General features: G+C 36.5%; 1 protein-coding gene across 3 annotated transcripts in view; it reads right to left on the reverse strand.

Moving 5' to 3' along the window:
* Window positions 1–16,787, reverse strand: part of LOC107661689 (rap guanine nucleotide exchange factor 6-like) — a 108,545-nt gene extending 91,758 nt beyond the window's left edge. For all 3 annotated transcript variants that reach the window (XM_016451415.1, XM_016451414.1, XM_016451413.1), the window contains exon 1: window positions 16,309–16,787. In XM_016451415.1, the coding sequence (XP_016306901.1) occupies window positions 16,309–16,542 (234 nt within the window). In that variant the 5' untranslated portion in view covers window positions 16,543–16,787. The remainder of the gene's footprint in view (window positions 1–16,308) is intronic.
* Window positions 16,788–17,095: the final 308 nt, after the last annotated feature.

Here is a 17,095-nt window from a genome sequence, read left to right on the forward strand (position 1 = left end):
TAGTTTTAACGCGAATAAACATGACTGAACATCTCATGCCTCATGTAATTGCTCAATCAGTGTTTCAACCGCGGAAAGACATCAACAATACAGCATGGAAATAAAATGTCACGCAGCATTTAATTTACCTTAGCAAGTCATCAGTGTCCACAGCTCGTTAGTTCACTAGAGAAAAGAAGTCTAGAGAGGAGCATTTTGCAAAATATTACACCATATACTCATTATATTTTACTAAACCTGTTAGTCTTAATTATTTAATGTACAGTATGTTTAAATTAATCTGTTATGAAACATGCTATGACAGCCATTGTGTAATTGAATATATTTTAACAAATAGCTTAGAAATTTTATTATTTATAAATTAATTTAAAAACTGCATTATGTGCAGTTTACATGTTTGCATACAATTATTTATTTTTTTATTTGTCATATTTGTGTACCGTTACACCCCTACTCTTCAGCAATAAAAAAAAGTGAAACAAAGGTTATGTTTATCTAAAGTCATTTTTGCTTATTAGTAAGGTTGAATTGGATCACTGAAGGTCAGCAGCAAAGACATTGGTTAATAAAATGGAATTTAGATACATAAAGGATATTTGTGTTATTTAACATTAGTTATTGCAGGTTTGTGTTTTTATTCATTTTGAGGAATGCATGTTCATATTCAGTCTAGAACTACAGTAACATCATGTTTACACAGCACACACAACGCCTCTGCACTTACTCCTGATTTCTCTTAACATGAGAACAAGAGAGCTGTCAGTCAATACATGGGAAAGCAAAGTAACTGGCATTACTTATTTAAAAAAAAAAAAAGTAACTCAGATATTTTCTTGTAAATTAAAAAGTAATATGTTACTTTACTGGTTACTTGGGGAAAGTAATCTGATTACATAACTCATGTTACTTGTAACACTGAGCAGGTTGTATTTGATTTATAAGTCTCTTGCTTTTAAAATTCTTATCAATACTCGGGTTTCATCTCTGGATTCTAGTAAAATCTTTGAAAGGCTTCTCTGCCACCTGTGATTCACACAGCGCTGCCACATGGAAATACTGACAAAGACCAAATAAAACAGATCAAACAGCACAGACAATAAGAGATACATGAGCAAACCGACGATGCTACTTCCACCACCACAACACACTTCAACTCATGTCTGGACAGAGCAGTCATTGTGCACTTCACTACAAAACATCCATTCAGAAACAAGTAAACAAACATCTGAACTGAAAACAACATCTACTCATGACTCCTAGTGTTTGAAACGTAACCTTGAAAACAGGATCATTGCTCCAGATTAGAAGTGGAACGATACTTCATTTTTACGGATTAATAGGCACCATTTTTTCGATTGTGCGGAAAATACTGATAGTTTGTGATTTTCTTTTTAATTCCTCCATGGTCGCCAATGGAGAAAACAGTACAATAGCTCACTCTAGAGGTGAAATGAAACCAATCCCGGACTTTGCATGGAGTTTGTTGTGACACAGGACTGTAAGGACAGGTTTGGTCCAATTAAAATAAACTCTGGTGCGACTGGCATGCACCAAACAAGCAGACTGCTACCCAGAGTCACCTGAGAAACATATGTATATTCAGTAGTCTGAACATAATTTATTTTATTGTATACTGTAGGTATTATATTGTTGTGTATATTGAGTATTAGGGGTGTAATGGTGCACGTATTCATACCGAAAGTCTTTTGGTTCGGTACGCATGTGTACCCAACAAATCATTCAATTTTTTCAAGAAATTCAGACAATAAATGCCGTTTTGGCGCTCTTTGATGTGGCGTGACAGATTGCTGTATAAACCCCTCAGTTCTAACTAGTGGACAACCGATATATCGCCATTTTTCATTTTTGGCATTTTTTAAATATCGGCATCGGCCGATAAGTTTTCCTGTTTGGCCGATGCGTTTGAGGTGGGACTTTTATTTCTGACGGCGCGACGGATAGGGATGGGCGATACCCCTTATTTTGTTTTCGATACGATACCGATATTTTTCAAGGCAGTATCGTCGATATCGATACCGATTCGATACTTCTGCACTAAACTTTTAAATTATGAAATGTATTAAATTATTAAATTACTAAGAGTAATATGGGTAATGAAAACCACTTAACTTTATGTTTAAAACGCATTTTAACCCGTTTAATCCCAAATTATTCCCAGACATGAAAATATCCAAATGATGTGTCATTAGTAACACTTTGAAATAATCAATAATTTTATTTATTTTTTTGGGAAAAGTGTGTGAAAAATTGTATTTTATGGTCAGTCACAATTGTAACCGGTGGGATAATGTGTATACTGAATTAACATATTTCTGCAGTCTTAAAAATTTTTATATACCTTAGCCCCGCTATTTTAAACAGTTTGATCACATTCTAGGGTTACTATTATGCATAAAAAAAAATAAAATGCACCTTAGTATCGATATTTTTTGTTTGAGTATCGATACTTTCGATACTCGCATCAGTATCGATATATCGATACTTCGGATCGATACGCCCATCCCTAGCGACGGACTTTTATTTTGATGGCGCTGAGAGCAGCAGTGCCTGAGCACACAGTGCTCACATTCTCCCTCTTGTTCGCTGTCGTTGTTAACAGTTCTGTCTAATATGAATAGAAGTCTATCTAATAATCAGATAGAACGGATAAACAAAGGAATTAAAATGTATACAAAAAGTATTATAACGATTGCTTATATATTATTAGTAATAGAAAGGCAAGCATTATAATACTTTATCGTCTGCCGTCAGCATTCAGCAAATACCATTTATGAATGCGTATTTATGCGTATAAATACGTATTTATATCATTTAAACAAATCTTTGAATGTCTAATGAACATTTAATTTCACAAGCATGATCGCGTGTTCTCTGTGTGATGGTCGATCCGTGCTAATTGAATACGGACAGGTGGAGAGTTCAGCTTCACTGGAGACGCGCGATCGACAAACTTTTAACTAGTGATTTTAAATCATGCTGCGCTTTATGCATTTGACCACTGCCATATTCATGTCATTTCCACTGTGTGCAGTATGTAAAATGAGTGTTACCATGGCTTTATTTGAAAAAATATGAATCCCGAATCCATTTTCAAATGATTTTAAATGTCTTATATATAAATTAAAATACATAAAATTATATCGGCTTTATATCGGCCACCCTGCTTTCCAAGATATCGGCATCAGCTGTCAAAAAACCAATATCGGTCGACCACTAGTTCTAATGGCAGCACGGAGCACGAATGAATCCCTTCATCTTTACTACTAGTTTTAACGCGAAATAAACATGAATGAACATCTCACGTAATAGCTCAGTCACGTGTTTAAATTGCGGAAAGACGTCAATAAAACAGCTTGTAAACAAAATGTCGTAGCATTTCATTTACCTCAGGCAAGTCTTCAGTGTCTACAGCTCTTTATTTGCTAGAGAAATGAGAAAGTCTAGAGAAGAGCATTTTGAGAAATATTAGACTAGCCTATATACTTCATTATATTTTACTTTACCTTTTAGTGATGTCTTAATTATTTAATGTATGTTTAAATAAATCTTTTATGAAACAAGTTGGCAGCCACTGTGTAAATGATTTCAACAACAAATAGAAATTGTATAATTTAGAAGTTACTTTAAAAACTGCATTATGTGCAATTTACATGTTTGCATACAAATTTTTAATTTGAGTGTTGATTATTATTGTTAAAAATAAATAGTATTTGAATTTAAGTTTGGGCTAACCTTATAGTGATGTAAAAGGGCTCCCTATAGTTTAGAGCAGAAGCTGAGGTACATTTTATCCCTAAGAACATTTTAATTGTAACTGAATTTATTTAAAGGAAAAGCAATTTGTTCAATAAACCATTGTTTAATTTAAAAAAAAAATGTCCTCCTGCTGTACCGAAACCATACCAAACGGTGACGTCAAAACCGAGGTATGTACCGAAACATCATGTTTGTGTACCATTAACATCCTCATGCCCTTAATGTTTTCTTGCACTGTTTTCCATGAATGTTTCTTTTTCTGCTGTCTGAGAAACGTAGCATTACATGCCATCAAACAGCTGACAAAAAACATCACAATAATCCACAAGTAATCCACACCACTCCAGTCCACCAGTTAACATCTTCTCAAATGAAAAGCTGTGTCATTGCAATAAACAAAGCAAGAGATGTAATGCTAAATTTCTCCAAATCCGTTCCAATGAAGAAACAAACCCATTTACATCTTGGATGGCCTGAGGGTGAGCACATGTTCAGCACATTTTCATATTTTCCTGTGAGGTGTCTGTGTAATAGCAGAATGATAGTAAAGCTCAAGTTGCACTTAAAGTTGACAAAGAGAGAGAGAGATTTGTAATTTGTAAATTATATCCGAAAATTGTAGAAACACATAAATATTGTTCGCCACTGAATTAACTGATTAAAGGAATGTACTAAATTAAAAGAAGATCATACAGTTGTGTTTCGGGTGATTAAACCAAATGTTGTAATTACCTGTTAATAAACCTGTTTTTGTATATAATATATGACTTGAAAGAAAATATGTGCAATTGTAATGAAAGCACGAGACCAGATTTTAAAAGAATGACTGGCATTACAAGTGTGATCATTCGGGAGCTTTCAAAACGTATCACTTAATTGTGAAAAGAATGCCAACACAATCAAAAAAGCTGCAGTTCTGCTCCAGTTTTGCCTGCTGGACTATAAAATACGTCAAACATCCCACATATGCACACTGAATTGCAGAAGTTGGGCCAGTATGAAAGCACCCAGAATGCCCTGTGACGGCACATTCTGCAGCATGAATGTAGCTGGTCATGTATACTGGGGCCTGTGAAGTGTTTTCATCAAGACTGTCTTCTGCTAAACTAATTACACTCACAGTGAGGAGCGTGAGCACTGATCTTCATCAGAAGAATAATGAGTGAAATAGGCGACGATGGCGCAGACAGAAGGAAAGTGCCGTGTGGCATGGAAAGTCATGAGGGCAGGAGCCATGCCACGCTAAACCAAATGGGAAACACAAACCTTCCCGCAGCTATGGAGAAGATGGAAAGTTACGCAATCACTGTTCATCTGCAGAAGTAACGGTGAAAACAACGACTCGTGATACAGACACATTATCCATCTGTTTCAGTCACGTGACTTTTCCCACTCATCCGTCATGCAATATCTATAAGCATATATGTGATTGGTCTCGATCACATGACCAGTGCTGTGAGATCCAGCGTGAAGCGCAAGAATTCAGCAAAGAACACAAATCTCAACAACACTGACAAAAGTTCTTTTCTGACCCTGCTATACTTATTTCATTTAAATACTCAGACTGCGGTGTGTCGGCTCACTGTCAGAGAGAACAGAGAGCGAGAAAGAGCAGCTGGTACAGTATTAGTGTAACAATGCTGCACAAAATGAGTACTGAAACAGTTTCAGATATTTCAGTATCAATATGCATGAAAAAAATCTACATTTCTGACAACACTATGATGCAGATGCTTCAGAGCCGTGGGCCACAAGAACAGCTCTAGTGCGCTAAATGACATGGGAAACAGAACATGCAAAGCACATACTTCTTACGTGCTCTGACTTGTTGCAGTACGCTCCCACAATACACCGCAGCACTAAACCATCAGTCCAATGATCAGGATCGGGCAGATCAGCATGAAATGAACCATGTCTTGTGTACTGTCTGCAGTGGTATAGTTTAAGATTTAAGGATTGATCCAGTCTCAATCAGAGAAAGCGTTTGTGGCAAGCATCTGCTGGCGTCAATATCGACGGTTTAGTGATGCAATAGGCCTACATATAATTCTTGACAATATAGAGCAAATTGGTTGTTAAACCCACTGAACATTAGTGCTGCACAGTGGCACACGTGTCACCTGGAAAAAAAAACGTCCCACCTGACTAATGAAATTGCACTGTTGAGAGGAAAAAACACGTATATGTCACAATTGCATTTTGCTTTGAAGTTGTATTTTATTACATTGAAGAAAAAAATGTAAAATACCAGTAAATAAAACAACACATTTAGAAACTTTCTAAACACTATAAACATGTATTTTAGTTCCCCAACTGATATGATATGTGTGTATATTTCTATGCCATTTGAAATTATATTTCATTATTTCATATTTCATTGGAATATAAGTCACAGTACATTTCAGATGATAAACAAAACATTACAGGGCCTTCTGAGTCACCAATACTTAGTCACAAATACAAACGTGTAAGCTGTAGTTGTAGATGTGTATGTGTAATTGCTGTAGTTGACGTGTTTGTGCATTCAGTCCCAAGGCTGCTGTGTGATTATGAGACATAAAAAGCTCTATACTCACATTATTCAATTAAAACAATAGTACGATTACTAGGGCTGCACGATATATCGTTTCAGCATTGATATTGTGATTTGCGCATCCACAAAGGCACATCGCAGGATGTGCAATGTTTAGTATACTGATTGTTATATTTATATTTAGGGCTGTGCAAATAATCAAATGCGATTATCATGCGCATCTCGTCAGTAAAGTCTGTTCTGTGATTAGTAGTAAATCTCCATCGCCTGCGATAGGGATATGCCGGTATCAAATTTTCATGTTGCGATTAATTGCTAATGCTTTTATTACGGAAGTGCCCACGATAACAATATTGTGCATATTCATTACCGTGATATATCGCATTACCGAATACCGGCACAAGTCTAGCCTGCGATAATGAACGCGATATTGCGTAGCTTGTCAGTGAACTACGGCTCTGTGTAGTAAATGCCGCTCCAATTGAAAGCAGGTGATGGAGATTTACTACTAATCACAGAACCGGCTTTACTGACGCATGATAATCGAAATGCTCACACACAGACACCGTGTCGACACCGGACGCGTCGCACCTCCCCGCGCTGCAACAGCTAAAGTCTGTCTACACTGGATGCGACAAAGCGACCGTTGCAAATCATTTGAACTTTGTGTCAGTACTAGGGATGTAACGATGAACCGCAAGCCAGTTGAAAATCGATTCAAATACGTGACGATTCAAATCGGTTGAGATGCCAAAAAAATCACGATACAATTGGAGTAGGAGTTTATATGAATGTTTCTCTGAGGGGAACTGACTGTCTTTAGTAGGGATGCACGTTCTTATCGGACCGATATCGGAATCGGCCGATAATGGCTTAAAATTTAAATATCGGCATCGGCCCGATATGAAAAATTATGCTGATATGTCTCTGATAAGCCGTTTTATTTACATAGGGGGGCGCTGTTGGCCTACTTGTAACAAAATAAAAGTAAAATACATAAATATCTCTAAGAAACGTGTGTTTCTAAATTAATAAAGCAGTATCAATGTCATAAAATCATGAGTATGTTTTGATTTACAAATCAGAAGCTATAGCTTACATTAATTAAAAAAAATAACATGACACTTGTAAATTAAATAATTTTATATATACAGATTTATTCATTAATGTGTAATAGGTTTGTTTTTTTAATTAAATTATTAGCTCTAAAAGATTTTCAGAGTTTTTACAACTCTTTAGCCTTAGACCATCTGCCATTTCAAAATAAGAGTCTTTGCATATTGAGACGACCTGATGCTTCTTTACTGATCTTCAGAACATCATCTGAATATTCACTATTCAAAAGTTTTTGAAAGAAGTCTCTTCTGCTCACTAAGGCTGCATTTATTTGATCAAAAATGCAGCAAAATTGTTAAACATTGTTAGAATTGAAATGACCGTTTTTCTGTGTAATTATATTGTAAAATGTAATTTATTCCTGTGATCAAATCTGAATTTTCAGCATCATTACTCCAGTCTTCAGTGTCACATGATCCTTCAGAAATCATTCAAATATGATTTGCTGATTTGCTGCTCAAGAAACATCTCCGATTATTATCAAAGCTGAAAACAATTGTGCCGTTTTATATTTTTTGTGGAAAACACAACACAATATATTTTTCAGGATTTTCGATGAACAAAGTTCAAAAGAACAGCATTTATTTGAACTAGAGATCTTTTGTAACAGTTTATTCTGTGCAAAACCAAACTATAACTTTAATGTAATAACATGTTTGGGTTTTTTTTGTTTTGTTTGATTATTCTAGGTAGTTTCTATGAGGTAGTTAATGGGAAACTGGTGAATGGTTCATAAGGACTCCACAATGTATCAAAAAGTTCTGTAAAAAGAGCCGCTCACATTCCCAGCATGCCTCGAGATCAAAACAATGCAAAACTAACATTTCAGGTTTGACCTCATTCTCTGTCCTCTTATGTTGGTTTTGTCTTTTACCAGCACAGCTTATGGACATACGTGACCTACTGGCATTGTAGTTCAACATGGAGTCAGTTTACAGCCTCAGTCTGACGTATGACACAGCCTTTGCCATTTCATAATCACACAAAGTTGTATCGCGATTTTGGTTTTATTTTGACTATTCATCCGGCTCTATTAGACACTCAGTTTAGTCATCAGGAAAAACTGTGCTTTTAAACACATTGTGTGAACATAAATTTACATCTGCATCCTAACTCAAGCTACTACTACTGTCAACTTAAGCTATGGTCAAATGTGCATTTCTAAGAGACAAAAAAAATGTAATATTATTAATATTGCAGACTGCACTAAACTGTGCTGAAGATACGAGTCATCAAAGTCAGGCAACACAAACCTGTTTCATGATTTGAAACAATATCACTCATTAGAACATGCAGAAACTAAGAAATTAATTTCTCTATTAAGATATTTATTTTGTTAAGATATTTGGATTCTAGTTGCTTGTGCTCTCTTAAGCCTAATGGACAAACAGTAGTTTTTACCTGTGAATCTATTCGAACTGAAATTTGAACAGTAAGATTTAAGTAAAAAATTATAATTTCGTTTTAGCCTTCTGACAGCTTTTGAGCTTCGACCATGCTCAATATGAAAAATTAGCCCACAGAGTCACATGACAGGCAGCTGAATGAGTTCGACTCATTCTCATTGATTCAGTGTTTTCTTATGCTAAAAGGCCTGAAACACACACACACACAATGTGTGGATCAACAATAACTAAGCACACAACAACCTGCTTGCGTATGATATGAGGGACAAATTAATGGCTAAAATGTTAATAAAAATTTGCACTCAATTCACAGGTGTATTTATTGAATATTTGTTAGTTACTCTATTAAAGGGCTGGAGAAAGTGTCAGGATAAGAAACATCACATTCGGTGTCAATTAGGGATGCACCGATACCACTTTTTCCAGTACTCGCCCGATACCGATACTTTTATTTTTGGTACTTGCCAATACCGAGTAACGATACCAATATTTTTATTGCATTTGTACATTTTTTAAATATTGGGTACAGAAACCAAAAGAGTATGTATAATGTTAGTTGGTTAACTTAATTTATCAAAGTCATCCAGCTTCATGAAAACCTCAACTTCAGTTTTTTTCCCACTCGGTCTGAATAATTTTTGGTCGCAAATCTGTATCAATTTTACTGGTAGTCCACTGTATGAAGAATTTTTGGGTATGATTTGTCACAGTTTACTTTATTTTGCTGTCCTCACTTGCATAAATAAACGATAGTGTCCTGCACCCACTAGTAAAAAAATATTTAAAAATTATATCTGGTCTCTGAATCATTTTTGGTTTCACTGTATATCCTTCGGTTATTTTCACACTTAATTATTCCCATTAAAATGTATTTGACAAGTTTTTGTTACTTTCACTGTACATTTTTTTACTCTATGGTACATCATCTTTAATTTAATAGCATTGGAGCTGCTCCATTGCAGCGGCTTAGTTCTGTAATCACGCGCTTTGCTGTAATAATGCAGGGAACCACTCATTATAAATCTCCTAACTGTGATATTTTCAGAAATAGAAGTCGCGTTTTTTCATCTGAAACGTGCTGCGATTTATATTCCAAAGCCACTCATATAATGCAGAAACACTCAAGCAAGCAAAACACGCGCAACGCGTGCACGTATTTGTACTGATGCAGAATGAGAGGACAGTAGTACAGCCTAGCGCATTTCACACAGGCTGCTAGATTCACTTTCGCCAGAAAGTCGTGTAAAGCAGAAGTGTCTGATAAGCCTTCACCAGGATCTGCAGCTACAGAAATGAATACAGAAGATCAGATCGGTTGGGTGATGTTCTGCACCGCTGCAGTTAAAAATAAAGCATGTGCCGGTCAGGAGCTCCACGGGTGTGGGCCGCTCAAACAGAAAGACTAATGCGCTGATGGGGTTTCTGTGCGTCCCGCCGAGCGCGAGAGGACAAACTGACAGTGTTCAGTCTCTCACACCAGGGGTTCTCAAAGCAGGCTACGAAATAATTTTAAGGCCCTTTGATCGCATGATGATGCGAAAAATGCGGATGGAATCCAGTCATAAAAATGGAATTTACGGTATATCACGGAATATCATGGAATTTACGTTTCACGGTTTGGGCTACTACACATACTGAAGCACGCATGATGCTTTGAGAACAATAAAACAGAATCTGAGCAAAAATAAAGATTTCATAGGCTCTTAATAGTAATGTAATGATGCATAATGATGTAATGATAATTTCATGCTTTGTTTACACCGGTAACCAAGGAAACACTGTATCGCTGCTGTTCCATAAGCGCCACCTGCTGGCAGAGAGTGAATTTACGTCTCAGTCCATCTGCTGGTTTTGTTTCATTCAGATATTTTATGTAGTATCACAAAACTAAAGTCAGACCATTCTGGTTTTGCTTCAAATGCACTTTTGCCTTTTATTTGTATTATTAAAGGTGGGGTAAGCGATTTCTGGTAGCCAATGTTGACATTTGAAATCACCAAAACAAACACGCCCCTACCCCAAAAGGGTCTCGCCCCTATTTTGATAGCTCCGCCCCACACATACGTACGCAACCCAGACAACGATTAGTTCTGTGAAACAAAGCAAAACCAATGTTACACCGTGTCTACACCGGACGCGAGTGGCGCGGCACGACAAAATACTATGGAACGCATTATAATCAGTGATGCTGTCCACCATATAGATATATATATACATATCTAGTGTCTACACTGGATGCAGCGCGGCACGACACGACAAATCCCCTGACTGGACAAGAGACTTTCTATTGATATTTCCTGATAATCCCCAGACAGAAAACTGCTGCTGCGTTCTATTCATGACGTATTGACACAAATTTCAAATGATTTTCAACGGTCGCTTTGTCGCGTCCAGTGTACAAGATAGACTTTAGCTGTTGCGGCGCAGACACGGTGTTACTCACCGATCGAGAAGAAACAAAGCAACCTCTGCGTCCGATCGCAGGCCTTCCGCTCCTTGAGTTCTCTCCAGCACTGGAAAGCTGATCCGATATTTACACGAGTCCTACTTCTTGCCTTAATGCCTTAAGCCTTCTTTTGTTCCGCAGACGTTTTCCTCTTTTGTTTTTTTATCCACCATCTCTATCTTTCTGTCGCTCGGCTCGCTAATGTCCATCCTGTGCACTGAACGCTCTCTCCTCCACATCATGAGTAGACACGCCCCTTACTGCTGATTGGCTACAAGTTTGTTTTGCTAGTCGGCCCAAATCAGTTTTCTAAAGCGTTTTTGAAAAATCGCTTACCCCACCTTTAATTAATTTATTTGATTTGGGATTTGTTTTAAAATGTAACTGTTGTTTTTTTTTTTTATTTGACATGATATTTCAATTCCACAAAGAAATTTGCAGCATTTTGTCTGAGAAATAATAAAAGGTTATTCACATTTTTCATTTACAATTTGTTTTAACTCATTTCGTTCAAAAAAGTAAGAAAATATTTTTTGTTAAACTTTTTAATAAATAGTTAAATTGTATAAGTGTTACGGTTTCAATTAATTAGACATGCTTTTTTAATTAATACTATATAAAAACAGAGTCCAGAAAAATTTAAACCTGTAAACCAGACCAATTAAAATGGATTAAAGTTAAAGTTAATTAAAGTTCCAATGGCAATTAAGAGTAGAAATTGTAGTAAGCATATACTTAATCACCATTAGGTGCACTCAGTAATTTATTTATTAATTAAAAAACATTTTACACGTGCAAAAGTATTATTGAGAAAAACTGTCCAGCACATGTGAACAAACACAAGAGCCTGCTGAACGTAAACACAAACTTGCTTTAAACTGAATGGAGCAACTCCACGTGAACCATCCACACTAATAAAATTTTCACAAGCAAAAATCAGTTCAAATGCACACTCACAATAACTTTACAGGTCCTCTGTTAAATCTAAATATCTGCTCAAAAACCCTTAAGCTAAGGCAGCACTTATGAGTAAATTATCGCTAAGGATTTCCTGACCATCAAGGGTTTTGTGCAATAGGCTGCTGGATTTTGAGAATTTTATTTGTGCCACAACGTGCGTTTTGAGTCTGCACTGTCTTTAGCAGTTCACCACATCTGAGCGCACCATCAAACTCCCATCAGGCAAAGCAGCCTGAGGGACGAGGTGGGCGGCATAATGCTATGGAAATTGAGACAAGGAATATTTGTTTTGCTCTTACGTAATACTCGACACACCCATCTGGACCCATCTGGAAACTCAGTATCAGAGCAATGAGAGCTGGTGCAGTTTGTGTTTGTTAGTCTGATTAGCAGCTTTCACTGCACTCAGACAATCGGAAAGAAAGCGCCCACACCTGCAGCGCTGTACGCTACCTGTAAACACACACTCGCTGTTCTGGAGAAAGACATGAGAGACTGTGAAAGCTCTCAATGAAGCACAGACGACCAGCCCTAAACCAGCTTCTCTTGGTTTCTTAACTCACTTCCCAAAAATGGCACGGAAGTGACCTGCTTTATCAAACTCGACAACAAGGGTGGCACAGTTTTGGGCCAGCTGCCCTTTTATTGCCACTAAAAAACCTCTTTTAGCGCATTGCAAACGCAAGCCGTTCGGTTTTCTGTCGTATTCTGTCATTGCAAATCCTGCTGATATGTCACCAAGAGCATGATATCTAACTGGTTAATACAGATGAGCTTTGGTTAAAATTACAAAAATCACTTGTGATGGCCTTGAAAACATCATTAAGGATATGCTGAAAACTACAAACCAGTGTTTGCACCCATTTTATTAAATTGATGTAGTTGCAATATAGATCATTTCCAGATTTTTGTAAAGAAACAAATTATTTGAATTCACAAAAATGTTGGAAATAAAACATTTTATTAAAAAATATATATATTTCTAGCAAAATTATATATTTTTTTAAAAGTGGATAATGTTTTTATTAAATTTATGTAGTTACAATATAGATCATTTCCAGCTTTCTGTAATCAAAAACAACTATTTTATGTTTATGAAGGTAAATTTAAGACTTTTTAAACACCTTTTAAGACCAAGACATTTAAGGAATGAACTGAAGGGAACACAATACGTCAAAAGTCTCTAAATGGACATTTCTATAGTGTACACAATGAGTTGTATTAGCAACACTTCAAAGTTTGAAAATACTTTTTACACCATCTTACTAAAAGAAATAGCTTTAGGCTTGAATAGCTCTGATCCCAACGACTAGAATATGGAAATAACTTTTACTCTGCCTTCTGATTACACTGCAAAAATGTGTTGTTTTTCATCAGTAAAGATTCTTAAACCAAGATACATTTACTTGAGAAGCAAAATGACATAAGAAAGAAATCTTGGATGATATTCATTTATTGCAGTGCATGCAACATTTAATGCCATGACTTAATGAATGTAAGACTTTCTGCTCTGATTGAAGACCTTTTAAGGCCTGGATTTGTGGAAGGGCAAATTAAGACTTTTTTAGGACCCACAGAAACCCTGTCATCATTTTGGCAGGGCAAGTGAGCATCTCAATTATTGGCTGGTTGAAAATAAATCTTATTGTTGAGCTCTGGAATAAAACAAACCTTTGCACTTTGAACTGATATTGAGCTGTCTTAGGCCAAACTTACAACATGCTTTTAATACCATGACCCAGACTTACTCTGCAAATAAAAAAAATTTAGATCGCGAGGCCCAGAAATGCTAGTCGATGCAGTGTTGCCAACTTAGCAATTTTGTTGCTAAATTTAGCAACTTTTCCGACTACCCTAGCAACTTTTTCTTCCAAAGCACCTAGCAACAAATGTAGCTATTTTTTTTAATTTATTTGGCAGCTTTTAGCAACTTTTGATAAGTGACTCAAACGATAAAAAGGCACAATTTACCATTTAAATTACACAAAAAGAGGAAACCAAAGATGCCTAGCAGTACACACATTACAGGAATTAAGTTAGCTGCTATTTGCAATTGTTTAATAGTAATAATAATAATAATGGAATACTGTTATTTTTCATTTATGAGACACTTTGTTAGTAGCTTGTACCTGCGATTGTTGATGAGTTACACTGTTTCTTACAGTACACTGTAAGAAAAATATGTAGAAAAATGGAAAAGGTGCTAGTAATTATCCGTTATCCGTTGTAACCCGAAAACACAAAATACAATGCGTAATTAAAAATGCAGGTACAAAAACCTGTGGAAAAATCAATCCAGAAAATTCCTTCATATTAACACAGTAGATTGTGCTTTTTTTTTTTTTTACTTTTCTTAGAGTGCAGCATACTAACTAACTATTAATACACTGCTTCAAAGTATAAAACTTAAATTGTAATGTTCAAAAATGTGTACGTTTTCGATAATTCAATGGATTTAAAAATAGTTATTTAAATTTTAATATTATATTACGCATTTATATTGCTACGAACAAATCTAAATTAACATATATAAAATATATATTTATGTTTTTGCTGAGATTTGACAATTCTGCATCGTGATTACGTAATGACGTCATCACGCAATGTCTTCACAACATCATTTAGCAACAAATCAACCTTCCTTTAGCAACTTCCCCTGAAATTTCGATGTCTAGTTAGTCAGCTCAATAGGATTTGAGACACAGCCCGCGGCTGCACCGCTGAAATGCAGTAAAGTTTCATTGATTTCTGTCATTAATAAATGACTTGAGACATTTGAGACACTTTGAGACTTGAGACACTTGAAGCTTCTTTCAAATGTTCAAACTTTGAGCTAATGTTTACTGATCAATAACTGCAGTTTTACTTCACTGAGAATTAGTGGTGGAAATTTTGATTCTTTCAAGAGATTCGTTCATTTTCAGTTCGTTCACCAAAATGATTCATTCAGATTCGTTCACTGATTCGTTCAGTGACCATTTCTTCATATTACATAAATACGCCAGCAGGTGGCGAAAAAGAGTGTCTTATCTGTTATGTCTTAAGTCAACGAACGTATTCACTTATTACAAAAAACTGATTTGGCTTTATTAAAATGTGTGCATAATCTACTCATTAAATAAATAAAGTCTAAATAAATTGTTCAGATGACCAAAGCACAAGGTTTTCTTGCATATTTAACATTTTAATTGTTTGGTCAGACATTTAAACATTCATAAATCGGGGATTAAACGTTGAGTTATGTTCTGTATGCTAAATATGAATATATAAACAAGTTTATTTGCACAGTACCTATACCTGCGCTTTGCATCCGCTTTCTGCTGATTGCTGATCGAGATTGACATGCTTAATGGCCGACTGACCCAGTACACTCTCATTCTTTTCGTTCACGAACGAGATATGTACCAGTTCAGTCATTTCATTCACGAACGAGAAGATCTCTCGATCTCCTTCAGACTCAAAAGAAACTCGTTCAGTGAAGGGCGTATTCGTTCACTACATTCAACAAATCACATGGTCCGTCACATCTCATACTCGAAGGCTATTGGCTCGAGGTTTAGTCATTCTTTGACAGGATGAAACAGTCCACAGAGCTACCCGGTTCACTGATCTGCGCATGCGCAGCCAATAGCGCCGCGCTGCTGTGGAGGGAGGAATTTCAGTGAACGAGAAATATGAGTCAATGGATTACGTGAACGAGAACGATTCGTTCACCAAAAAGATTCGTTCACGAACGTAACAACACTACTGAGAATCAGTCTGTGGAGCAGCTGAACATCTGTCATTGTACTACATAACCTCATACATTTTTTTTTTAAAAACATCACTTAGAGAACCCAAACAAATCAATAAAACAGCTACAGTCAAATATATAAGGTCAAACATCGAGCACGAGTAACGTAACTTAACGTAAGTTCATGAATTTTGCAACGATCTTCTTAATGAGTCCTGAATCGAAACTAATAAGCTTCATTGTGCTGACATTTCAGTTTAGCGCCAGTTATAGACATTCTAACGTGGTTGTTTTAGTCATATCTGTAGTGAAAAGGTATTTTTGTGGGTGTTTTTACCTCAGCAGTTCGTCGTGTCGGAGGAGTTTTCAGCGCTTTCTTCAGCGATAAATCCACTGAGGAATTCATATTAAACTCTCTGATTTCGGGATATAAAAACTTCATATATTCATGTGTGTCGATAAGATGAAGTAAAATATAAAAGTGAAATGAAATAAAATAAATAATGACATCATGAATCTCTTGCAGAGTCCGGGGAATCTGGCGCTGATTTGAGTTAGCTTCGGTTAGCATGTGAAGTGAAGTGAAGTCGCTGATGAAAGTGCTGTTGAAGGGACGCGCGAATCAGAAACAGCCAAAGTTGACAAAAAAACAACCCTTCATTCCTGGGAAATTTCTCCATTCGTGACGGTGAAACATCATAAATAATCAGAGGTTCAAGAGATCCTACGAGCAGAAGCGTCCAGCGACAGCCCATGACTGCAGTTCAGCCCCGAGCCGCCTCAACACCATTCACATGACGAGCTGCTGCTGCTGCTGGAGACCAGTGCGTACTAAACTACACTGATCAGACAGATGTGAGAGCAATGCGTACTAAACTAAACTGATCACAGATGTGAGAGCAGTGCGTACTAAACTACTCTGATCAGACAGATGTGCCCAGTGCGTACTAAACTACACTGATCAGACAGATGTGACCAGTGCGTACTAAACTACACTGATCAGACAGATGTGGGACCAGTGCGTACTAAACTACACTGATCAGACAGATGTGGGACCAGTGCGTACTAAACTACACTGATCAGACAGATGTGGGACCAGTGCGTACTAAACTACACTGATCAGA

The sequence above is a fragment of the Sinocyclocheilus anshuiensis genome, unplaced genomic scaffold (genome assembly GCF_001515605.1).
Source record: "Sinocyclocheilus anshuiensis isolate Anshui unplaced genomic scaffold, SAMN03320099.WGS_v1.1 scaffold207, whole genome shotgun sequence".
Lineage (NCBI taxonomy): Eukaryota > Metazoa > Chordata > Actinopteri > Cypriniformes > Cyprinidae > Sinocyclocheilus > Sinocyclocheilus anshuiensis.